Source organism: Lotus japonicus, chromosome 2 (genome assembly GCF_012489685.1).
Source record: "Lotus japonicus ecotype B-129 chromosome 2, LjGifu_v1.2".
NCBI lineage: Eukaryota > Viridiplantae > Streptophyta > Magnoliopsida > Fabales > Fabaceae > Lotus > Lotus japonicus.
The window spans coordinates 87,917,519-87,944,629 of record NC_080042.1 but is presented as its reverse complement, the minus strand read 5'-3'; the positions used below and the strand labels follow the sequence as shown (position 1 = coordinate 87,944,629).

Sequence of the window (27,111 nt, the reverse complement as noted above, 5' to 3'; positions counted from 1 at the left end):
CTACTTGTTTCATTTCGTTCCCTATTATTTTAGGTGAAAATGGAAATGACTGAAATGAGAGATGGATGAAAGATTAGTGTAAGATGGAGAATAAGGGTGGAAAGAGAAAGGAAACGAAAAGAAACAAAAAGAAACAAAAAGAAAAGGGAAAAAGGGTAGTTAGGCAATGACGTCACCTACTGGGGGGACAAGCATGAAGCCATGCGCAATTCTGCGGTCCTTCCCTCTCTTCCCTTTTATATTCCTTCTTTACATTCTCTTTCTTCTCTCACTCTTCTTCTCCTTCTCCTTCTCCTTCAACTTCATCAACCTCATTCATTCATAATTCATTTTGTCTTCATCTCTATACCACTATAACTCATCTTCAGGTTCAGGTGAGCGACCTCATAACACTAGCTAGCTAGCTAGCTTCAATATTCTTTACTGCATCATCGATCTTCAACCAGAACTAATGCATATTTGGTTTTCTTTTCCAGTGTACACAAACAGAATCATCCTTACAATTTCATGGAAATTCACTCATGCATGAAACCTTACTATTTTTTTCTAGTAATTTCCTATCATCAATTTTGCTCATCTCCTCCACCATTCTATAAACAAATTATATTATAGCAACCTTCAACATTCCATGCATCAACCATTTTGTTATTGAAATCTAATTCACCTCAACAATCATGCATGGTGCGTGTTTATAGAAATTCCTCTTAAGCTAGGTTATATTAAAGAAAGAAAAATAAGAGTAGCAACTAGCAGCACCTGCACTGCACACAATATGCAGAGATAGATAAAAGTAGTCATTTGGGGTCAGTGCATTTTCTCAAAGTCCGTTAAGGCTAGAGGTCAGATTTTGCTGTTGAAATTCTCGACAAACAGACAACAAAGTCAGAGTCCCAGTTTCCGCAATGAGACGAAAAACCAACACATTCTCTCTTCTTTTTTCATTCTTTCTCAACCTTTGCTTTTTGTTTACCATGGTTTCCTGCAAAGGCAGGCCTTGATCCAATACAACACAACGCTGCCTCTCTTTTTGCCCCTTACAACTTTTTCCCTTTTGAGAAAACGCGTGCCCAATTTGCTGTGATCACGTCACTCCCTCTATTCCATTAACTTCCCTTATTCATTTCATTTTCAACCTCCTTCTAAACTCCTAGCTTATACAATCATAGTAACTAATTAACTTGTCTCGGTTTAGTATACTAATAATACTAATCCCCCTGAAAAAGTTGTTTTTGGTTGTTTTATACATGTCATTAAGTATATTAAGTACTGCTTAACCTTATCTGTCTCATTATCTTTGAATATACATACATACAGTACATAATAATTAATAGTAATGTGGGAATGTGGAACCCCGTTCCTTGATGAATCATTCCCACCATTCACCAACACAAGACAACATCATTAGCACAAGCCTCTACCTGTCCCGTTTCTCACACAAACTGATAGAGGGCTAGCTATTCTAAGCTCCATCCATCTCTCTCATTTTCTTTATAAATTTATCAAAACCAAACCAAACCCTCCTCATGATTTAGTTTCTCTCTCTCTTCCTCTTCCAAACTCCTCATCATTGTTTCTGAAATCATGGGGTTTTGTTTGTAACACGCGCTTAATATTTATTTCTTTTAATTTTTCTGATTAACTCTGGTGAGTGTTGCTCACCACCAAATGAGCTGATCATTATCTCTGATAACACTTGTCACCTTTTTGCTAAAAGTACTTACATTTTTCTCTCCTTAATTTATTTTCTTCAGGGTTTACCCTTTTTTTCATTTTACTAGAGTTTGGCTTCTCTTCTCTCTCATATATATTCATTCATTCATTCACAGTACTCACATCACATCTTGGTTGGTTATAATTCACACATGATGAAGAAAGTAGTCAAGTGTGGTGGTGGGTATTAATGGTGGTGTTGAATTTGATGCAGCACCAGCAGTAATTGGTATGATGGAGTCAATGGAGTCATGTGTCCCACCTGGTTTTCGGTTCCACCCAACAGATGAAGAGCTTGTTGGTTATTATCTCAGAAAGAAAATAGCTTCTCAGAAGATTGACCTTGATGTTATCAGAGAGATAGATCTATACCGTATTGAACCATGGGATCTCATAGGTATGCATACAAATACACATAATACTACTACTACTACTGATCTTACACTCATGCATAACATTTTTCCAAATCAAATACTAGGGTTTTGAACTTGATCTGATAAAACCATCAATTCTTCCTTTGATACTAAGTATTACAATTATAATATAAAGTTCATTCATATACTTTCACCTAAGCTAGCTTTTGATATGGTTGGTTTATGATGGTAAGAAAGATCTGTCATCTGTGTTAATTAGTTTGTTTAGTTTTCTTTCTAAAATTGAAGGAAGTTGTGTCAATGATGTGAATGCAGAGAGATGCAGGATTGGGTATGAAGAGCAGAGTGAATGGTATTTTTTCAGCCACAAGGACAAGAAGTATCCAACAGGGACAAGAACTAACAGAGCTACCATGGCTGGGTTCTGGAAGGCAACAGGAAGAGACAAGGCAGTGTATGACAAGATGAAATTGATTGGAATGAGGAAGACACTTGTTTTCTACAAAGGAAGAGCACCTAATGGACAGAAAACTGACTGGATCATGCATGAGTACAGGCTTGAAACTGATGAAAATGGACCTCCACAGGCAAGCATATATAGATATAATTACTCCATATTCTTAGAGTGCATATATGTGCCATATATTCTTTTACACAATTTGACTATATATTGTTGCTTACTTCACTTGAGTAGTTGAGCTTGAAATGTTACCTTCAAACTTGATTGGATCAAGCAGTAGTGATAAGTAGACACTCAAAAAGTATATACACTCCTGGGACAAACAACAACAATTAAAGTCTTATTCCACTAAGTAAGGTCTGCTCTATGCATCACGCCATCACGCTACACCAATAAACGCTCCTACCACAATTGATTTTTTTTATCCCTCTCTTCTAATCTCAATACATCGTATATAAATTCATTATTTTTCTCTCTTTCTCACTCTAGAATTTGTCCCGTGTCTTTCCAATGTGCAAATATCTACAAATTATTTTCGGTTCAATAGTGCTATTTGATGGCCACCAGCTAATCATAGCATATTCCTTAGCTTTTTCCTCTTTCACACTCACACACAAAGCTTACCCTTTGCACAAGTTGGAGATCAGGCATTCTTCAATGGTTTTCAACTTCATGAATAATCTCCTTCACCAGTCTCCAAGAGTAAATTATTCTCTTTTTGTATTGTTTTTTTGTTTCTTTTACACTGTGGCCGTGCTATTTTGATCTTTTTATATGCTAGATGCTCTCTTGCGAGTGTTTCATGTGAATTAATAACAAGACCTCACTGTTAGTTAATGCAGACCATGCATTTGGGTTGGTTTCTCTAAACTCACTTTTTGCTTTTCCTTTTGTAGACCACTATAACGTTCTGAATATTCACCAAAGGCACGTACACTGCTTTCTCCCAACATAACTTTCACCAAACAACAAGTCAAAAGTCACTGCTTTCAACAGAGAATAATTGAGCATCTTTCTTTCACTTCCTTTTCGCCACTGACTTTTCTTGCCATTTTGATTGTCAAAACGTAAACCTCCATGTAATTAATTAGTGAACAGATAGAAAATTTTGCAAAAGTAGCTAAAGGGAAAACAGACATAAAAGGAGAAAACACTAATGAACTTTTCTTTCCCTTTTAGCAACACTTAGCATGTCTGGTCAACTTAAACTCAAACATAACTAATCACAAGTTCACAACCAACTTTTATATATTCCCAACCACAAAAAGACTAGAAAGTTTCATCTCAACTTTCAAACTGAGTGCATTTTTGAATATCTTTCTATAATGGATTTAGATTTCCTGGAGAAGCTTATGTAAGTAGCTTCTGATTGTCTGAACTGATTCCGAAGTAACAGAAGCTAATGAAAACATGCTTTTGTGTTTGTGCAGGAAGAAGGGTGGGTTGTGTGCAGGGCATTCAAGAAAAAAACTACCAACAGCCAAACAAAGACCATGGAAGGATGGGATTCAAGCTACTTCTATGATGAAGCAAGTGTGGTAAGCTCAGTGGTGGATCCACTTGATCTCATCTCAAGGCAACCTCCTCAAAGATTTTTAGCTCAAAGTTTCATGTGCAAGCAAGAGATAGAAGCAGAAAACTTGAGACATCACATGAATCCAGAACAATTTATACAGCTTCCTCAGCTAGAAAGCCCATCAGTGCCATTAATGAAGAGGCCAAGCACAGTAGTGTCTCTTGTATCAGACAACAACAATGAAGATCATGATGATCAAAACAGGTTATTATTATCCAACAAGAAAGTGACTGATTGGAGAGATCTTGACAAGTTTGTGGCTTCTCAACTGAGTCAAGAAACTGAAGGACTTCCAAGCTTTGAAAACCATGGTGGCTCAGACATGGCATTGTTTGAAGGAACCAAGCTAAGCCCGTTTCTAAGTACAAGCTCAGACTGTGATATTGGGATATGCGTGTTTGAAAAATGAAGAAGTTAACAAATGCATGGAGTTGGAAACCACATTTTGTTTGTAGTACCAAATATTATAAATGTTCTATTATATGGATCAATGCTGAGACATAACTATATATATTTTTGTAAAAATATATATGTGTGTGGAAGAATTAAAATCTCTCTGGCCTTCTGCAGCTGAGTGATATGTGTGCAAATTGAGATGCATGCGTAAGATGGCTCTGGAATCTAGATATAGAGTTTTATTTTTTATGTTATCATAAGCTGCAGGTTAGTGCTGTGTTGTCAAAAAATGAGTCGTCTAGGCTCGTGCCTGATTTGGGGAAGAGATGGCATGTAGCTGTGCCTGAAGACAGTGTGATCCTCCATTCCACACCATATTCTTCTTCTGTTATTCCAAAATGAATGCATGTATTCTTGGTTAGAACAAAAAACCTAGCTACCTCCTATCTATGTGCTCTTCTCTTTAAGCATGTTATAAATTTGTTCTGCATTAAACTTTCTTCACATCACGTGCCACGCAGAGGATGCACGAAATATGATCAGTTTTGATTTATTCACCTTATCATTTTCCTCTTTTATCACATTTCTACTCATTTTCTCTTCATGATTTTGAGGGCGACTGAAAATTTATTGATATAATATATAAATGTTACAATTTACTATCTTCAATTTTAGCAGTTTTGATACATTCACACATACTTCTTTTTGTGTGTGTGCGTGCGCAGAGATTGAGCTCTCAGTGGGTTATTTTCAAAAATACTATGGGTTCAAGTGAAAAGGATATAGAGAAAAAGTAAATTTAAACTTTAATTTCGTTCACATCCGTTCACACAGCAAGAATCATATGGTAGATGTGATAGAAATATAAAGAGGGATTGGAAGAACAATAATGAGTGAAAATATTATATAACATAAAATCATTATAACGTATATTTTATAAAATAATAACTTTTTAGAATTTTTAAAATATGATCGTTCAAACCGGTTCCGACTGGTTCAATAGCATCAACTTAAGTTCTAACCTGACTCAACTGATTCTTAAGTGATTCTCACTAGTTCTAAGATCTATTTGTTTCGAATAGACACTCTTGACCGATTTCTAGTTCAATTGCTCGGTGCATCCTGATTTTTGAAACTATGATGATTACTAACTAATTGCATCTTTTCTTTTCATGCAAAGTTCTCATTGTTTAGGCTTCCCTTATCTCCGCAACAAAAATGACACACAACTACCCAAATCACAATACACCAAAGAACTAGACTTGTTAATTTGTTATGGTGAGTAAAACTCAAATTAATTCTCCATATTTATTAACAACTCTATTTCTTTCTTCTTCTAAATGTAACTTGAAAGAATTACTCACTTTGACACTAAAATACAATGTACTTGAGTGCATCGGTCTTGAACTTCTACACATCCTTAACTTTAAAATATAACTCATAAGTAGAGACAAGGTCAAAAGGACGAAGAGAAAAGTAACCAAAGGAATGTGGGAAAAAAGTTATAACTGAAGTCAAGAACTGGAGATGAAAAGTAACTAACACCAATCACACATTTGAAAGTTGAAACTCTAAAAGTATAAACCTTAAGGTGGTGCATGAATTAGATTGATCGTGGTCTCGTTGGTCAGCATGGAGGGAGTTTCTGTGGGTCCGTATGTTGTCTAGCATGCGTTGCTAATGCTCGCCATTGCTCCTCTTCAGCATGCTTTGTCTTACGGTGCGCTCTCAAACCTCCCTCCACTCCCATGCAAAAAAAAATTCTTCTTCTTTTCGATCACCTTTCTAGCTACAAAAGTTTATATAGTTTCTTTATTTTGATTTTTTTCTCATAGACCCTTTTGCATCTGTTATAACTTCGCGATGTTGAATATGGAAATCAACTTTATTATCATTATTTATGTTAGAAGTCCCACATTGGCTAGAGATAGAGCCAAGATAAGCTTTATAAGGGTAGTGCAAACCTCAACTCTTGAGCTAGCTTTTGTGGTTGAGTATAGGCCTCCCAATTTCTAATATGGTATCAGAGCCGATGGTTGTTTGACCATGGGCCTGGACCCCTATCCTAGATCCATTTGTTGTGGAGACCACCCATATTTGGGCCACCCGTTGTTGATCCCACGTTCCAGTCTGTTCAATCCTGGACGTGAGGGGGTGTGTTAGAAGTCCCACATTGGCTAGAGATAGAGCCAAGATAAGCTTTATAAGGGTAGTGCAAACCTCAACTCTTGAGCTAGCTTTTGTGGTTGAGTATAGGCCTCCCAATTTCTAATAATTTAACCAAAGTAACAACATTCAATGATATTTAGAGATGGCGGCGTGTATGTTGAATAATTTGTTAAAAGAGGTATATATATTTAATGTGATTCTTAGGTCTCGTTGAGATTAGTATCATGTTTCTCAGCCTTGAGAATTCATTTGGAAAAAAGATAAGTAGTGTGAGAGTTACAGTAGATTACAGGGTCGAAATTTATAAAGACATTTGTTTATACTTTCTTATTGTAAGCATGCAGTGTGCAAGTGATTCTTTGATTGGAAACACAGACTCTTAACAATAATTTTCTCCGATCACGAAGAGAATCATCTTTATTCATGAGACTTAGATAGTAGCTACGGCCTATTATGTGGACCAAATGGTCCAGTTCACCCTCTAGATCAGTTTATTCCATCATTTGCAAGCCTTGAATTTTGTCTTTCTGCTATGACCAGAAAATGAAATTGAATTTTGGAAATATGGGTAGCTATTCAATTGGTATAGAAACTAGTGTGTAATGAAAAAAAGAGCAAAGTAATTGATGTGATATATAATATAGTGTGATAATAAGTAGGAGATAAAGAGAAAAAATAAGATGTATGTGAGATGTTTGTATTGTCTATTGTCCGGGAATCATAGCTTTTGAATTTTTGTACCTTATGTCTATGTTACCCTTCACGCCTTAAGCTAGCCACTTTGATTAGAGCAAGTACAAAGATCCATTTTCCTTTTTTTTTTTTCACTCTAAACAGACTTGTCGTTTCTATTTGCAAAACAACTTTGATAAGGATAATTTACCTAGAATGTGGACCAAATGGTCCAATTAGTATCCCAACAGAGTCCCATCCCCCTAATCACTTCATTCTAACATTTGTCGCATTATATTTGTCCTCATATATATCTTGTAGCACAAAAGATGAACATCCTCAAACTACATAGGAACTGACCATATGCTTTTATTCATTTGTCGTAAATATAAGACAATTTTGCTGGAATTAGGAACATTCACATATTAGTGGAGCTAGATCTCCCAATAAGAGTTTTTACCATATGCTATGATATTACCTTATCTTTGTGAATTTGATTATTAACATAGATTTTTCAAACCATTAATACATATTTTAAGCACAATTTATGTTTCTCATTTAAGCTTATAGTTTAGCACACTTTAGTGGCTAAAACTCTAAGATTGGGTTATGTCCTCTTGTGTTAGTTCAACAATTCAAGGCATGTCTGTATAGTCCGCATTGAATTGATCCACATGTTGTGTCTCCTTCAACAAGTAGGACCAAAAGGTTCAGAACATGAACAGAGAGTGTTTAGCTTTTGGCACTGAAGAATGACATGTCATCTTTCTGTCTGACTAAAGAGTTCAAGTTAAAACACACCACTCTACTAAATTTCTCAGCAGTATCATTTTACTAAGTTCGTGTACCGCATTCATAGCTGCTCTAAATCTAATTATATGCCCCAAAAATTTGATCCTGTTAGCCAATAGATACAATCCACGACAGGACCATCTTTCATCCACCACCAATAATTCTGTATCATTTATGTTAACAATGATTGCAAAACTTTGATAACTTATCCTCTTTGTGATGAATTAGTCCCAAGATAACAGTGAATCACACATTAATTAGACTTTCATTGCTTTGTAAAGCTATCGACATTTTTTGCTCTGCATATAAAAAGGGGTTTAAACCTGATGAAAGAAAAGGAAAAAAATACATGCCGGTACTTTGTATGGACATTGGATGAACTTTTTATGAGACAATTAATAATGACAAATATGAGTCACCTCACACAGTATTGAATGGGATTTGGAGTGATGAGAAATCCTGAATTTTGGCTACTATGTATCACAGGTGTAGTAGAACTATATGGCTGGATCACCTCAGTTAAGAACTTAAGATTATAGTATTTGATGTCACTCAAGTGATCAGAAAGAAAGCTTAAATTAATCAGCACTCTTCTAGAACATGTTCCTTTCAAGTAAGAGCTTTGATTAATTTACTATCATTGCAGGACTTTTTACTGGTAGTGATATTCTCCACACACCTTTATTTTCCTTATGAAAATAAATGTAATAGAAGTTGCTATGGCAACAGAAAAAATGCACTAGCTAGCAGATAAATCACAATTACTCAATGACAATTTGTGTTACAAAGATATGGATCATATATTTATTATTCAGTAAATTATGTGAGAACACGTGTACTCGTGAATAATTCTTACCAGTTTATATGATGTATTTATATCTAACCATTCAAATTACTTTCTATAACTGTCACTTTCCATATAACAGTAATATAACCATGCTATTTTGTGTCATGATGTATATTAGAATTTTTGGTTCTTATGATCACAAGGTTAAGCGTGGCATTTGACGGTGAAAAAGGAAGAGAGGTCAAGGTTGGATGACCTCACCCTTCCACAAAACCCATCCTTTTCAGTCGGTTTGTGACTGTGCGGCTCGACCAACCACGTTCTATTGAATTAGTTCAGTGAAAGCAAAGTTTTGAAACAAAAACCAGAGCAAAACAGAACACAACTTATTTTTATTAGTAACCTTAGATAGAAAAAGTATTAGGTGTTATTAACACAAGGCACCCTGATCTTGGTCGGAAAGTTTTTTTGCATATGTATGGGCCTGGCAGGAGTGTGCCCATTTTGAAAAATGTAGACAAAGTAAGTAAGGAAGAAAAAAAGATGATGAGAACCCCCAAAAAAAGGAGAAGGATAAGCAATTAGTGCATTGGTTGACCTAAACAACGTACCTTTTTAAAGAACAATGATAACTATGATGGCACGCAACTATGCAGCTTTGATGAGCCTCATGCAAGGATAAGAAAGGAAAAAGAAGTCCAGGCAATACCCACATTCTGAGGACCTAGTTCAAAACAGATGGGGAGGATTGTGTACCTAGTTAGTAGCTACCTATCTACACCCAGTGGCGGAGCCAGCAATTTGATCTTACCGGGGCCAAGAACGAAAATAGAACAACAGAGAAGAAGAAACAGTTGTGGGTTTTCAACGATACAAAAGCTAATTTTTTTATAAGAGATTTGCAAAATCTTGGGTGTGGCCATGGCACAGGCAGGCCACCCCCTGCCTCCGCCCCTGTCTACACCCCAAAAGTCAGAATATAATATAAAAAATTCAAGACAATTGAGTTTCTCTAGGATTCAATTTCTTAAGACGAACAGAACTAACATTTCAGGAAGTAACTGTTGATCCCATGCATTACAAGTAGAAGGAGGAACTTAGTTAAATCAATGGTAAACACAAACAGAACTTAATTAGAAGTAGAAGGAGGAACTTGGTCAAATCAATGTGCAAGAGGTGAATTTTCTTAACTTTTTATATTATTAGGAAAAATTGAGATATCATAACATTTTTTTATGTATGTAGCCAAACTTGGTAGTAATGTACTTTGTTCGTATATTATTAGATGAGATTTCTTACTGGCCTGAATAAAAAAGGACCTATTTAACAGAGCTAACACTAAATTGCACATAGTAATGCATAATTAAAAAGATGCCAAACCATATATTAATATCATTCCCATATTGTAAAATACATCTTCCAAACCTGTTTCAAACATTATTAAGTCTACGCAAATGGCTAAGTTGGTTTTGCAGTAGCCTTAGCTTATAGTAGAGTGGCTGCATAGCATCTGATGATACTTGTTTTCTAACTTTTGTATTATTATTACTAGGTTTTATTCATCAAAGATAATTAGAATATTAATATTAAGCCCGCCAAACTGAACTTACATCAATTATGAAAGCTCCATGTGAGGTGTACAAACCAGCAATATAACAATGCTACATACTTTGACAAAAAAAAAACAATGCTACATACTTAAACATTACACCAATTTTCTCTTCATATCCCTCTCATTTTCTTATTATATCACATATCATATCTCTCGCCTATCTCTCATTTATTCATATCTCTTTTCTCTTTCCGGAAGTGAGTCAGATTAGGGTGTAAGTCAAATAGGGGTGGGTGTGAATATAAACTTTTGGGCTATCTGATACAAGCTGACATTAAGCCCTAAATTTGGAGGACGCTACATCAATAGCCCATTGGTAGAGACATTCATCACTTCTCTCTTTTCTTTTAACAAAATAAGATAAGCACCAAATGAATTTGACACACACTCAGAGGATATCCATTCAACAATAAAGGCCCAAAGCCCCAAATCCAGTCCTACATAATCTCTGGCCCATACATAAGACCGGGCAACATTCTTACACACACTCCCTTACATGTGCTTAAACAGGTAAGCTTAATAACAGCCCAAGCCACAAAAAGAAAAGGCTAATAATTTATACAACCACGAGTAAATAGATTACAAGAAACTGATCAAAACCACCTGAGTCAATTTTTCATGATGTCACAACTTCTATATCAAAAGGCAAAAGAAGGAAACAAAACCTATTGAAGCAAACTTAGAAGTTAGAACACATCTTTTTTATTTTATTTTTGGAAAAACAAAAAGGTCTGCTCAGATGCGTACCAGAATCTATATACTACGAATATAACAAACATAGGTATATCAATAAGAAACAGTAGTACAATTTTAAAGTTTCACCATACAGAATACCAACACCAACAGAATACAGCAGTTCAAGTCTGAATCACATAGCAGCTTATAAGTGCATAGCATTATATAAACCTAAATGAACATAACAAAGATAATATTTTTTTCGTTCTTTCTATTGACGAAACACATACTACAATTAAGCCCTTTCACCACGAATACGTCTAGCAAGCTGGATGTCCTTGGGCATAATGGTCACCCTCTTAGCATGGATAGCACAGAGATTGGTATCCTCAAACAATCCAACAAGATAAGCTTCAGCAGCTTCCTGAAGAGCAAGTACAGCATGGCTCTGGAACCTCAAATCAGTCTACACCACAGAGAAAAACAAATACAATTCACTCAGTAGTTAATAATAGGACATCAATAACTGAGAACAAACATAAAGTATGAATCATAACCTTGAAGTCTTGTGCAATTTCACGAACAAGACGTTGGAAGGGCAGCTTCCTGATCAAGAGCTCAGTACTCTTCTGATACTTACGAATTTCACTGTTCCAAGATCAAAAGAGTGGGAAAATGTTTCAATACGAATTCCAAACAGATTTCAACGAAGCAAAAGGGAAAATAAGTATACTAATTCAATGGTAAAGTTCATGTACCGGAGAGCAACAGTTCCAGGGCGGTATCGATGGGGTTTCTTGACTCCACCAGTGGTTGGTGCAGACTTCCTTGCAGCCTTTGTATACAGAAGACACACAAAATCAGACCTCAATGTAAAAAAATTACATAAAACAAGGACCTATACAAATTAACTAAAATACATATCTCATATCAATAGCATGCTTGCAACATTTGTTACGAAATTCAACCCGTAAAGAAAATGCACATTAATTCTTAAAAGCCAACAACAACTAGGGTTTCAATTTCATAAGAACTTTACAATTTACAAGCTAAACTCAAATTCAAAAAGTGCCTTAAACAACCAAATTCAAAATCAAAATTAATTCACAGAGCGAGGGGAAACAAATTAGGAAAATCATAGCTCCTCTGAGATGATAACATGCTCTTGCAATTTTTTAAAGAAAATAAAAAAACGATTGTAAACAATTCAAATTCAAAAAAAGACGAAAATCCAAAATCCAAAATCGAGTAACAATCGTTGACGAAACGAAAAAAAGATAGGACGAAGAAAACCTTGGTTGCGAGCTGCTTCCTTGGAGCCTTTCCACCGGTGGATTTGCGAGCGGTTTGCTTGGTACGAGCCATGTCGCTTCACGGAAGACGAATTGAAATTATCTGCAGGTGAAGAAGCAGGTGAGCATGCATAGAAGACAAGAAGAATTCGAAATTCTCAGCGGGAAACAAGAAATTTGAAGAGAACGAGCAAGGGAATTACCAGATTAGGGTTTCAGAATCTCCAATCGCCAGAGGACAGGACCCAAGAAAAGAACCACAAAGAGATGATAACCGCTTCGGGTTCAAATAAACACTTCTGGACGCTTTTGCCGTTAAACGCTGCGTTTTGGTTTAAACAGATGCGACGGTATTTATACTAATTTCAATTTTGTTTTAGATTAAAAAATTATTTTTTCGATATTTTTAGGAAAAGCATAAATGGATTTCTTTTTTTTTCTCCATCGGAAAATTAGCGTAAATGGATTTTTGTTTTGACGGAGCGTAAATGGATTTCTGTTTAATTGTAATAATTAAAATTAATTTTTTATATTTTCTATAAACTATCATAATAGATTTTCTAAATAAACTAATCAAAATAATTTTCCAAATAATTTTATTGCAACTTTGTAAAAAAATTAATAATTTTTTAAAATGTTGACCATCTTCAATTTTTAAAAATTGAATTTTTTTAATTCAAAAGCAAATTTAAAAATAGAATTTGAAACAAAAGCACCATACAACTTTTTTTTTGGGGGTTGTTAAGTTAGTATATGTGGAATTTTTTTTTTTGAACTTAGTATATGTGGAATGTTGATGTGTTTCTATCGGTAAAATTCGCCTAATGTGAGGCGAGCTTGAAGGGGAAGCAAAGAAAAAAAAAATAAGGTACTTAGGATTCACATGACATTTGAAGTTATCTATATACTTTAGAAAAGAGGAAGGTTGTGAGCCCCACCTCCATGACTTGGCACTCCAAGACCCACTCTCCACCACCCCCCTCTTTACATGACAAGTGTCACCTCCTAATTATTTTGGACCTCAATTGTAAAAGCTCAATTACGTATTTCAGTTTTTAGCCCATTAATCAAAGAATGAGGTTTTTCATTTTATGGTGTAATGACTCTTAATTTGTTTCCAAGCTTCAGATGCAAAAACAATAAAAACGTAATAATTTTCACCTATGCGTTTTAAATCAAATTGAATGCAAATTATGTAAATGCATTGACCAAAACTTAATCAAAATAATAATTAAATGGTGTTGATTTGAACTATTCATTAGGCGGTGTAAAAGTGATATATAGTAGTAGAAATTGAAGGAATATTGAGTAAATCAGTAAATGCATTGACCAATCTAAGAATTTGCAAATGACATTGAAATCATTCCTTATTTACAATTTCCGTCAATTCAGCGTTTCAAAAATGGTGGAATTAATTCAGGTTGCTATATTTCCTTCAAACTTTTACACCGCCTACTACTATAATAATTAAATGGTTTTCATTTTATGTTATATAATTGAAGGCATTGACCAAATCATATTTATTGTTTTACGACCATTGATTCCAGATACAGCAATAATTGTTGCTATATTTGTTTTTTTTAAACCCCATTAATTATAATTAAATAGATTTTATTGAATTTACTAATTATTTAAGGAAATTAATATTCGTGTATTAATTGATTAATATATAATTGCCTCAAAATATTTGTTTTTTTTTAAACCCCATTAATTATAATTAAATAGATTTTAATGCATTTAATAATTATTTAAGGAAATTAATATTAATACATTCAATTTCATCATAAAAAAAATTTAAGTGCGTTAGAAACTTATATGGTTATATTTTTTCAATGGAAAAAAAATTGTTTAAAATAATTAATTACTTATTAAATAAATTATTTATTTATTTATGTTTCAAAAAATCAATTATTTATTTATTTAAGGAAATATATATTTTGAATTATTTATTTATTTCCTTTAATTTTATTATATAAACCAGTTACTAATATTAATTTAAAATCAACTCATAAAAGACATTAAATAATCATCAGAATAAAGGCTTTAATTTAAAAACAACAATCAACTATTTTCCTTTTCATAATTTAAAAGCATAATTTTAATTTTTTTAATTAGAAGTATTTTATTACGCATCAATACTAGGACAATTATCGAAAAAAGTCATGCAATGAATATAGAGCTATAATTATTATTGACTTTTTTTAGACTTAATGGTTCTAATTTTAAATAAATATTTAAAATTATTTAAGATTATGAAATAAGTAATCTGTATATTCAAGGTAAAATACCTTGATTGGAATACATTTAATGCTAATTATTATTTAAAAACAATAATCAACTATTTTCCTTTTTAAGCCTAATTTTAATTGAAAAAATAAAAGTATTTTCGTACACATCAATACTACGTAAATTATGGAAAAAGTCATGCAATTAATATAGAGCTATAATTATTATGGACTTTATTTAGTATTAATCGTTCAAATTTTAAATAAATAATTAAGGGGTGCAGATGCTAAAATAAGTAATCAAGGTATTTAAGGTAATTACTAATGGAATACATTTAATGCTAATTACAATTTAAAAACAACAATCAGCTATTTTCCTTTTTAAGCATGAATTTAATTAAAATAATTTTATTACACCAATACTAGGTCAATTATCGACAATGTCATGCAATAAATGTACAGCTTTAATTACTATTGCCTTTATTGAGAATTAATCATTCGAAATTTAAAGCAAAATTTAAGGTGAATAGTCTATTCTAAAATAACTAATCATAGTGTAATTTTATTCCTAATTATACAATTAATTTCTAAAAAGTCAAATTAAGTACGTGGGTGGAAAATTATGAAATCAAGTTGATTGTATTCCACCATTACACAACAATAGCAATATATATAGATACCTCCTTACTCATAGCACAACACCAAACTCATCTCCAGCACAACACAAATTGGTTTTTCAACATTTTGCTTTTTTTTCTTCTCTACCCGAAAATTCAATAACTGATGTTGGAACACTTAGCAGCGATGAAGATGTTTCAGGTTATTTTAATTTTCTATTTCTTTATCATTTCATAACATTTTTAATATCTACCATGGTTACTGTATTGGTTTCTATCTCATTACATATTAAACACTTGGCATCACGAATGTGTTTTTAAATATAGATGCAGACAACGATGTCTGTGAAGACAATGAACCATTACAAGATCCAATTCCTGAGATCCCTGAAAATATTGTTCTGTTGCTTAAAAAGGCTGAAGATACAGGTTCATAATTTCATTTATTTTAATCTATTAAATTTTTTCATGATTTAATATAAGATCGTAGTTATAATATACTAAAACCTCATTCTACACTAAATGCAGAAATACTTGACTTTGGTGATCCTACATGTATTTGTTTCTACTGTAATGCTCTAATGTGGCCTAATGAGAAAACTGGGAAAATAAAAAGCTCTGGCCAAGCTGCATTTTCATTGTGTTGTTTGAAAGGGAAAGCTACCTTGCCTTTTCTACGCAATCCTCCATCGTTACTAATGGATTTATGGACAGACAAAGATCCTAGAGCTACAAATTTTAAGGAAAATATCAGAGCATATAACAGCATGTTCGCATTTACCTCTATGGGTGGTAAGGTTCAATCTTCTATCAATGACGGAAGAGGCCCTCCACAGTTTGTTTTAAGCGGACAAAACTATCATCGGATTGGAACCTTAATTCCGCAAGTAGGGCAACCCCCAAAATTTGCTCAATTGTATATGTATGATACACGGAACGAAACAGCGAATCGGACGAGAGTGCTTAGGTAATCCAAAAGTTTAATATTATACGTTTTGTCCTTATATATTATGCTGTCTATATATCTATGAGTAATTATTTGACGTATTTTTTAAACATAATGCAGCTCCAATGGATCTGGAAAAGGGCTTGATACTTCATTAGTTGAAGATTTAAAAAAATGATTGACCAAAATAACGTACTTGCTAGAGTTTTTCGGCAGGTTCGTGATCATCTATCTTCTGATGAAACTTCTCAGCTCTCTGTGCGTCTATTTCGAGCAAGGGGAAAGGATCCTAGAACTTACAATATGCCTACGGCTGATGAGGTCGCAGCTTTGATCGTTGGTGACTTTGATGATATGGAATTTGGTAGGGATGTTGTTGTCAAATTAAGAGATGGTTTCTTGACCAAAATCCATGAAACGCATACTGCATTCATCCCCTTGCAGTACCCTTTACTTTTTCCATATGGTGAAGATGGTTTTCGGGAAGACATTCCTATTAGTGAACTATTCAGGAACATGGGTACTTATAAAAGGCACACTGTTTCTCTAAGGAAATTCATTGCATTTCGCCTCCAGACTAGAAATAATGAGTTTGGTACAGTTTTAAATTCAAGGAGATTGTTTCAACAATTTGTGGTGGACACTTATACTATGGTTGAAGCTAATCGACTTTCTTACTTAAAGCGTAACCAAAAAACAATCAGAGCTGATTATTTAAATGGTGTAGCAGAGGCAATTGACAATGGAGAAACTGATCCCTCATCAGTTGGAAAGCGAATTATCTTACTGCCTTCTTTTACAGGTGGTCGCCGCTATATGTTTAATAACTGTCAAGATGCAATGGCTATTTGCAAAAAAATTGGTTATCCAGATTTATTTATAACGGCTACTTGCAATTCTGGATGGGGTGAGATTCAGAGGTTTGTCCGTCACAGAAATTTAAAGGCAGAAGACAGGCCAGATATTTGTGTACGTGTTTTTAAGATGAAGCTTGACAACCTAATGTATGATTTAAAGAAAGGAAAGAAATTTGGAAAGGTTGATGCGGGTAAGTTCATTCGTTTGTTATTTCATTTGTTTTTTCAGTAATTTTTTTTTCATTAATATGTTTAACTTTCATCATATCTCTTTTATGTCAGGAATGTACACGGTAGAATTTCAAAAGCGTGGGTTACCTCATGCACACATACTTTTGTGGCTTCCACCTCAACACAAAATTAAAAAAATTGAGGATATAGACAAACATGTTTCTGCAGAGCTTCCTGATCCTAAAGTTTATCCAAATTTATACAAGGCAGTATCATCATACATGATGCATGGTCCATGTGGTGTTGTTGACCCTAAGTCAGTTTGCATGGTCGATGGAAAGTGTTCTAAACACTTTCCAAAAAAATTCCAGAATTGCACAACAGTTGATGATGATGGTTATCCAATTTATAAAAGAAGAAGAACTGGGATTACAATTTTGAAGAAAGGAGTTCCTCTCGATAATGGTTTTGTTGTTCCTTATAACCCGGTCTTGCTTATGCGCTATCAATGACACATCAATGTTGAGTACTGCAATAAGTCGAATGCTATAAAATATCTTTTCAAGTACATTAACAAAGGACCTGATAGAGTCAATGTTCAGATATCCAATGGTGGTACCAGTGCTGACAACTCTGAACAACAAGATGAAATCAAGCAATATTATGATTGCAGGTAATTTTCCGAGTCACAAATATGTTTTACTATAGAAATTAATTGAGTTATTGTTTGTTTATTCTTGCATTGAATGCATAAATTCCTCCAACAATTGTGCGTGAAAAAAAATTAAGTAATTGATTAAAACCATCTTAAGATGAAAACATGAAATTTCGTAAGCTAATGTAGTGGAAAAAAATGGTAAAGGATTTTTATTCCATAACTCTCTGATTTGGCTTCACATTATTTATTCATCAAGAAAGAATAATAATTTATAGTCTAAGAATTGATATATACAAATTAGAGGCTTGATGTCTGGATTATAACAAGTTAGATTATTTCCACTTTATGATCATAAAATGGTTTCCACAGTTCCGGGCATAATAAGGTTTTAGCCTTTATGATCATAAAATGGTTCAATAAAGGAGTACCTTATTTAATCAGCTATCACATCCCAAAGCCTATAGTTAGCTAATTAAAGTATAGTCACAAAAGTAAGCAGTAAAATTATTAGAGAAATGAAAACAGTTTATTAATTCAGATAGTTTAGAGACGAATTCCCACCAATCTTCAAAATCTTTCTTCAGGTATCCAGCAAAAATTTCATTCAATAGGTCCTAAAACTGAAGATTTCAACCATCTGAGAAGGAACTAATCACATAATAATTGGAGCCTTCTCAGTCATAGTTTGGACATCTGATGCCAGTATCTTCTGTATAAAGCTTTCAACTGTACAATGAAAAATTGATACAAGTAAGATGAAAAAATCCATTTAGTGAAGTGAGCCAGGAAAACTCTCAATAACATTAGAAGAGAAGTTTAAAACTAACATAACACAATATAAAAATTTAGCTAAAATGGAGCTACCATATAACATGAGTTTATGATTAATATCATTTGAATTGAGTTCTTTACTCCTCAAATTAATTTTGCAGGTACCTTACTCCATGTGAAGCCGCGTGGAGAACATTCAAATATGATATTCATGATAGGTGGCCTCCAGTGTTGAGATTAGAATTTCATCTTCCAAACCAACAAAGTGTTTTATTCAAAGAGAATGACGATTTGGAAGTTGTGAAGGAAAACTCAACTAAAAAGGGCACTCAATTCTTGGCATGGATGGATGCCAACAAGAAGTACTCGGAGGGGAGAAATCTCACATATGCAGAATTTCCTTCCAAGTTTGTGTACAACAAAAAATCAACAATATGGCTTCCTAGGAAAAGAGGCATTTCTCTTGGTCGCTTGCAATTTATTGCTTCTGGAATGGGAGAAAATTACTACATGCGTGTTTTATTAAATAGGCAAAAAGGTTGTGACAGTTTTAAAAGCATAAGAACTGTAAAGGGTGTTGTTTATCCCACATTCTGCGATGCATGCGAAGCGATGGGATTACTGGAGGATGACCGACAGTATGTTGATGCAATTTCAATTGCAAGTGAGCTTGGTTCCGGATCTCAACTAAGGAAATTAATTACCAGAATGCTGATGACAAACTTGATTTCTAGGCCACAAGAAGTTTGGAGAAAGTCTTGGACTCTTTTAAGTGATGGGATTTTATATGACAGAAGAAAAGCACTCAACATTCCAGGTATTTCATCAAAATTATTTTTAAAGCCATAATTAGATTTTTTTTATCCCTTAAGAAGTAGTATGCATGTATTTTTTTAACATGTATAATTCTAGAACGTTGGAATAACTTGATTTCCGTATTTGTTTAACATATTGTTGGAATAACTTGATTTAACATGTATAGTCGTTCTGTGTTTAATGTCCAGAAGATAAAACTACTACCAGATTATAAAAATAATTCTAAATTGAAATTATCAAAATATGGTGAGTGTGATTAGGAATGTAACTTAAAGTTGTGTAAATTCATTTTCTTTCTCACCATGTAAAAAAAATCAAAATTGAAGCATTTAAATTAATTTTCTAATTTAAATTATTTACCTTATTTCATTTAATTTCATTCAGATCTTCGTATAGAGGATGAAGAATTACAAAACTTATGTCTGATTGAGATTGAAAAAATATTGCAAGGCAATGGAAGGTCACTGAAGGAATTTCCATGTTTACCATACCCTAAATTTTCAGAAATTCATAATTTTGAAAATAGATTCATTGCAGATGAGTTGAATTATAATAGGGATGAAATGGTAAAGATTCATGATGAATTGGTCGGTTCTCTTACTTCAGAGCAAGAGATTGTTTATAAGAATGTTTTGGATGCTGTTTTGTCTGATAACGGTGGATTATTTTTTCTATATGGTTTTGGAGGAACTGGAAAAACATTTTTCTAGAATACATTATCTGCTGCTTTGCGTTCAAGGGGCCTTATCGTCTTAAATGTCGCATCTAGCGGAATTGCATCGCTATTGTTACCTAGAGGTAGAACTGCTCATTCAAGGTTTTCTATTCCTATTTCAATAAATGAGATTTCAACCTGTAATCTTTGTCACAGTTCCCCAAAAGCTGAATTATTGAAAAAAGCAAGCCTAATTATTTGGGATGAGGCACCTATGTTAAACAAACATTGCTTTGAAGCTTTAGACAGATCTCTTAATGACATTATGAAGACTCGGTTTACCCATGGTTATGACATTCCATTCGGAGGTAAAGTTGTGGTACTAGGAGGCGACTTTAGACAAATACTTCCAGTTATTTCCAAAGGAAGTCGTTCAGAAATTGTCGGTCCAGCTATCAATTCTTCATATTTGTGGAAGCATTGCAAGGTAATGAAGCTGACTATTAATATGAGATTGCAAAATGCTACATCGACTTCTTCAGCAGCAGAAATAAAAGAGTCTGCTGATTGGTTGCTTCAAGTGGGAGATGGTACAGTTAAAACGATTGATGAGGAAGAAACACTTATTGAGATTCCTCCAGATCTTCTCATTGAACAGTGTAAGGAACCGTTGCTTGAATTAGTTAATTTTGCATATCCAAAACTTGCACATAATTTGCAAAAAATTCATTCTTCCAAGAAAGAGCGATCCTTGCACCAACACTTGAATGTGTAGAGGAAATCAACAACTTTATGTTAGGAATGATTCCTGGTGATGAAACAGAATATTTGAGTTGTGATACTCCGTGCAAGTCAGACGAAGATTCGGGTGTCAATGCAGAATGGTTTACATCTGAATTCTTAAATGATTTCAAATGCTCTGGAATTCCAAACCATGCAATTAAACTGAAAGTTGGTGTCCCTATCATGCTCATTCGAAACATAGACCAAGCTGCAGGGTTGTGTAATGGCACTCGAATGATAATCAATGTTTTGACTAAATATATAATTGTTGCTACTGTTTTAAATGGAAACAATATGGGTGAAACAGCATTTATTCCAAGGATGAGTTTAACTCCATCTAATTCTGACATTCCATTCAAATTCCAGCGTAGACAATTCCCTGTTGCTTTATGTTTTGCAATGACTATAAATAAAAGTCAGGGGCAATCTTTATCTCATGTTGGATTGTATTTGCCAAGGCCTGTCTTTACTCACGGGCAGCTATATGTTGCACTTTCTAGAGTTAAATCTAGAAAAGGGTTGAAGATGCTTATCATAGATGACGAAGGAGTTGTATCAAACACTACACGCAACGTAGTGTATCAAGAAGTCTTTGATAATATTTGACATGTAAGTTTTTATTTATCTTATAAGTAATTTCAATTTAAATGCTAGAAATATAAAAACTGATATGGGTATTATATTTATTGTTATACAGCAAAAAAAGATATCAAGCAAGTTATTGATCATCTAATTTGAAGGTATAATGACGTTTCTATAAGGTTAGTTTACCACTTTCAAATTATACACAGTTTATATTTGTATTAGTTACTGATTATTACACTAATAATTTTTTCTTCCTTTCTAGGTTATATAGCACAAATATGCTTGATTGACAACAAGTTCCGTTATGATGTCTTTAACATTAATCATGGACTACAAATGCTATAGGGTTCATGTTGTTGTCATTGTTATGTTTATCTTATTTCAATTGTCATGTAATGCATTACTTAAAAATGTGTTTTTTATTACTATTCAAGTAATGACACTTTGAGGTATCTACAAACCTCATCGAATAAATATTTTTACTGTGGTCAATTCATCTACATGTTTGTGACATATGTTTTATTCCATATCTTTAATAATTACTCAAAAGAGACTAAACTAAGTTTAAAACGCATTACTACTGATTTATCTTTAAAATAAATTTAATCGCTGTGCAACGCATGGGTAAAGAACACTAGTGTTAGTGAATCAATCAAAAGACAAACAAGTAAGTAGATGGCCTCTATGAGTTGCATTATAGTCAAAGGGAACATTTAAAAAGTGTAGGAAATAGGGTAGATAAAAGTAAAACACATCTCATCTTAGGCGTTTTATGTTAACTTGCCCCAACTTAATTTTGAGAGTTCCTCCATATCTCTGGGTTTTATGTTTGATCACCTCTACCGCTCCATACAACTCGTATTACTCAACCCTTCAATGTCTACTTATGTTCTTAAATTTTAGTCATCTTTCAAAGTTCCTTTCATTCTTCATTTGTTATATTGTAAGATACTTTTATAATAAAATGTATTGACTGATTATTCCTATAATAGTATATTGATTAAATGATTTTCATTTTATGAAGGTATTGCAAATAGTGAGAGAAAAAGAGATTAATCCTCAATTGATTCGGCCAAACACATTTCACAAGTGATTCCAAGTTTTCAAACATTTTTGTGGCTTGAATTTTTGAGTTAACTATCGTCGCGAAGCCAGCGTGTAAACAAAGGGAACAAGAAATCACACATCATAAACAATAGTAACTAGCAATTAGCAGAGGAAGAAGAAGGAGGACACATAATAGCAAAAGGATTATTCTATTCATAACAGAAATACTCAGCAGTCAGCACCATCTGATCCCATATTACAGCGATCACACCATGTACAATACTAGTTTCAGTATTCACAGATTTTCTATGTCACATAGTTTCCTACACAAACAGAAACCCCATCCATCATCAAACATCACGCAGCAGTAGCTTTCCTAGCCCTCTTTGAAGGAGACCTAATGGACTTTGGCTGTTTCGGCTTCGCAAGCGTAGACACCTTCCTCGTCTTCTTCTTCATCCCACCCTTCTTAACCACCGCCTCGCTCTTCTTGCTCTTCGGAGCGGCAGCGGTCACAGCTGTCACGGCCCTGGTTCGTTTCTGGCGCGGTGCGACCTTAGCGGCGGCAGCATCCTTCTTCTCTGTCTTGGCCTTTGCCACCTTAGCACCGGCGCCATCCTTCTTCGCGCCAGAAAGCTTGTACGAAGCCTTGATCTTCACGAGTTTCCCCTTCGCGGCTTGATTCTTCAGCTGCAAACCCAGAATCTTCTTGAAATTCGCAGGGAGCACCGACTTGTGCTTCTCCTCCATGTATTTCGCGATCGCGTAAGGGCTAGAACCGCCTTTCTCGTTCAGAGCCAACAACGCCTCCTCGATCATCTGCAAAATTACACAATACTCGTGAATTATTCAGAGAAACAACGAATTAAACAGAAGCTATATGAAATCGATTGAATCAATTACCTGAAAATATGGAGGATGTGAAGCGATTTTCCCCTGTTTGGGTTTCTTCTCTTTGGGGGCTTTCGGCTTCTTCTCCTTCGCAGGCTTGGTTTCCTTCGGCGCTTTCACCTCCTCCACCGGCTTCTCGACGGCGGGAGTAACACTTTCCACGGCGGCAGTCATCTCCGATCACTGAGTTTACGAGTCGCTATACAAAACGGTGAGTGAGTGAGTGAGTGAGTGAGTTGGTGATAACTGAACGCGGCAAGCTTCGCTTATAAATAACGAGAGAAGAATCTGTGTGCTGGAAATATTCTTGTTTTCTATTGGTGGAGAGAGTTGAGTGCGGATTGCCAGCGTGTACAAAGAAATATCACGAACGTACACGTGGCGCAACTGACAGCGTTGTTTGCGGCGGTGAAGATCGGTGATGTGACTGGTTGTGTGAAATTGTGGATTGGATTGCCAACTGTGCTTTTGCTATTTCTGAGTGTGTTTGATTTGCTTGGCCTAAAGGGGAAACTCATCAAGACTCAAGAGTGTGTTTTCTTGCCGGTTTTCTTCCTCGATTTTCTTCTACCATGCTTCGTTTCTTGCTTGATTTTTTTTGGAGGATTAATTCTGACAGAGAGTTGATTACAATGTGGGTTACATCATGTAAAATGGTAGCCATTTTGGACCCAAACGAAATCAACAAACATGTTGAAGTTTTTCCTATGTTTTCTTTTCATATTATAGTTATAGATTGAAATTATGATTACAGATTAAAATTTTAAAATTACAATAAGTATATTTGTATCAATATTTTTTTTACACCGAAAAATTAACAATAGAGAAAAAACAAAAGAAAGAGAACAGGGGACTAGCGCATGGCCAGTCTATCCTTCAAAAGCAAATACTCCAACTCTAGAGGGGCAGCAACAATTTCCATGACTTTCGCGACCTTAGAGAAAGCACCATGCGAGCAAGCCAATCAGCTAGACCATTTCCATCCATGTTGATCCAATTCATATTACACTGTCAATTCATGTTCAGAAGCTCTCATGACTCCCGCAACCTGAGAGAAAGCACCATGGCGAGTTTGATAAAACTATTATGACAAAAATTGAAATGTATTTTTCATATCATTCACATAAATAAGTGTTATTTTAAAAAAGAAACATTCACCTTAATTAAGGTACCTCAAAAGTGGAATGAGCCCTAATAAAATTAGCACAGGCTAAGTATCTCCTGCTTTAAGAGGTTGTGGACTTTTTCCCTAGTTGGACTAACACTCCCTGAGTAGAGGAACTTACCATGTGACTAAGATATTATTGACCCATCACAAGTATGTTCGTGTAGAAGTCGTGTCTCATCCTCCCTACTAAGATCATTTACAATGGTTCAACACCCTCAACACCACTTTTTCTCTTCACAACACTTCACATCATTTTCTGTCTCCAATTCAACACTCATTCAACTTTTACCAACTCCAATGGTTTTTCATTCAACACCCTACCCCACCACTTTTTTATTTCATATTTTTATTTAACTTTATATTTTTGTTTTTATGATTTACATAAAATTACAATTATCGATCTAAATTAAATTAAAACAATAAACACTTAACAATTTTATTTTTTTTTAAATATAGACAATAATTTATTTTATAGTGAAAAACTTGATTTTTTTTTCTGTGTCCAAATCAAACGAACCAAGTCTTTATTTATAGAGGAAAAAAATCATGAATTTTGGTTAAAAAAAATTTCTAGACTTTTTTGCAATGAAATAATTGAGTTCAAAAGATTAAGAGGATAAAAATCCGGACAACGAACCAGAACGCGCCACGTGTCGAACTAGCAGCTTATCCTCTTTCTCTCTCCGCGTCGCTGCAGCTCTGACGCGCCTTGTCGGCGCGTGTGGTGCACGCGCCTGGCGTGTCCACACGCAAGCCGACACGTGGCTCCGGTTCAGCTCCTTCAACATGTTGAAAACTCTCAACACCTTCTCTCCTCCACATCATCTTCAGCACAACTCTCAACACCACTACACCCTCTCAACTACCCTCAACTCCCCTCTCAACACCACCATTGCACTTGGTCTAAGTTCATTATGAATTACGGGTTTGATAATCTTAGCAAGGTTTTAAGACACCTAAAAAGTCAAGGCATTGCAAACCATTGTAATAGTTAAAAGGTTTCCCTTACTACTAGTTTGGGGTGTAAGCGGGTATGGTCTGATCCGTGAATCCGATCAAATCGATCCGAACCGAACACATTATGGTGAGTTGGATTGGATCATTGGTTTGGTTCATATTTTTCTTACTAAATCTGATCACTATCGGTTCGGGTATCGGATTTGGGGATTGAAAAACCGATCAATCCGAACCAACCCAATGAATTGAGAATTTTCTGACATTAGGTTCAAACACTTCCAGCTCATTACATTACATGTTTATATTTGTATTAGAGATGTTAGTTTTATTTGGATTATATGAATTATGTCATTATTGAATGTTATGTTCTTTAAAAATATTGGATTTTTTTATATTTTTTATAATTTTTCACGTTTTTAGAATAATTTTCGTGCATATTTCAAATAATATTTTTTTAATTTCAAATCCGACCATCCGAACCGAATCAATCCGATTGAGATCAGGTTGGTTTGCTTCGATTTTAAAAGTAAAAATCATGAAATCCGAACCAATCCGAACCAAACATGTTTGATTAGTTCGGACATTTAAACACCATAAATTCGAACCAATCCGGTCCGATTACACCCCCTACTGCCAGTCAATGGAATAACCAACATAGTAGCAACATGTATGATAGTGACGATTGTTGTTTGTATTACAAGTTTGCCATCACTCTCCACCGCCGCCGCCACCACCACCCTCCATTGCCACCATCTCCACCGCTACTAGTGTCACTGCCATCACCCTCCAACACCAGCGTTGCATTCACCACCCTTCACTAATGTCACCAACGCCACCACCACTATCCTCCACTGTCTCCCCCACCACCATCGTTGCTACCTCCACAACCACCATCTCCTCCTCCATCATCGTCATCACCACCACCGCCCTCCAACAAAACCATTTCCATCCCCACATCGTTGTCACCGCCACCATCGTCACAACAACCATGTAACATTCACCTCCACCACCACATTTCATCGCCACCAGAACCACTTCCACTGTCACCACCACCACCCGCGATGTTGGCACCACCGCCATCCTTACCATTGCCACTTCCACCAGCACAACCACCACCGCTGCCACTGAAACCCTCCACCACCACAACCGTTACTGTCATCACCACAATCCTCTACCATCATCGCTATCTGACCCTTCAACTATCATGTTGTTGCTACCACGCGTTGTTGTGAATTTAAAAAGTTGATCATTGTTGTGATTATTATAGATTCACAAAATTGACAATAACTTTTTTTAAAACTGAAAATTACCCAAAAAAAAAAAACCAAGACTTCATTTATAAAACTAAAAACTACTTTTGCTTTTAAAATTACCCAAATGGGCCGTATACAGAATTTTTAAAAAATAAGAAATGAAAATCGGAAAGAAAAAAAAAATCCCCAATCTTGT

General features: G+C 34.8%; 4 protein-coding genes across 6 annotated transcripts; 2 read left to right on the top strand and 2 right to left on the bottom strand.

Annotated features, from left to right (window-relative positions):
• Positions 1–230: 230 nt before the first annotated feature.
• Positions 231–5,020, top strand: LOC130740644 (NAC domain-containing protein 37-like). Of its 3 annotated transcripts, none has more exons than XM_057593310.1 (4): positions 231–374; positions 1,925–2,107; positions 2,400–2,671; positions 3,975–5,020. In XM_057593310.1, exons 2-4 carry the CDS (start codon positions 1,942–1,944, stop codon positions 4,527–4,529), a joined length of 993 nt encoding a protein of 330 aa, XP_057449293.1. In that variant the 5' UTR covers positions 231–374; positions 1,925–1,941; the 3' UTR covers positions 4,530–5,020. The 3 variants fall into 3 exon arrangements, with proteins under 3 accessions (XP_057449293.1, XP_057449292.1, XP_057449294.1); XM_057593309.1 differs by lacking the exon at positions 231–374 and adding an exon at positions 415–549; XM_057593311.1 differs by lacking the exon at positions 231–374 and adding an exon at positions 693–1,644.
• Positions 5,021–11,317: 6,297 nt separating this feature from the next.
• On the bottom strand, positions 11,318–12,855 carry LOC130740643 (histone H3.3). The gene is made up of 5 exons (XM_057593307.1): positions 12,719–12,855; positions 12,517–12,618; positions 11,982–12,058; positions 11,781–11,871; positions 11,318–11,689 (listed from the first exon to the last, which is right to left on the bottom strand). The coding sequence occupies exons 2-5, from the start codon at positions 12,586–12,588 to the stop codon at positions 11,519–11,521; spliced, it is 411 nt and encodes a 136-aa protein (XP_057449290.1). The 5' UTR covers positions 12,589–12,618; positions 12,719–12,855; the 3' UTR covers positions 11,318–11,518.
• Positions 12,856–20,332: 7,477 nt separating this feature from the next.
• LOC130737209 (uncharacterized) lies at positions 20,333–21,620 on the top strand. The gene is made up of 2 exons (XM_057588966.1): positions 20,333–20,393; positions 20,971–21,620. Exons 1-2 carry the CDS (start codon positions 20,333–20,335, stop codon positions 21,618–21,620), a joined length of 711 nt encoding a protein of 236 aa, XP_057444949.1.
• Positions 21,621–22,839: 1,219 nt separating this feature from the next.
• Positions 22,840–23,791, bottom strand: LOC130740642 (histone H1). The gene is made up of 2 exons (XM_057593306.1): positions 23,550–23,791; positions 22,840–23,465 (listed from the first exon to the last, which is right to left on the bottom strand). Exons 1-2 carry the CDS (start codon positions 23,709–23,711, stop codon positions 23,004–23,006), a joined length of 624 nt encoding a protein of 207 aa, XP_057449289.1. The 5' UTR covers positions 23,712–23,791; the 3' UTR covers positions 22,840–23,003.
• Between the last annotated feature and the right edge of the window lie 3,320 nt (positions 23,792–27,111).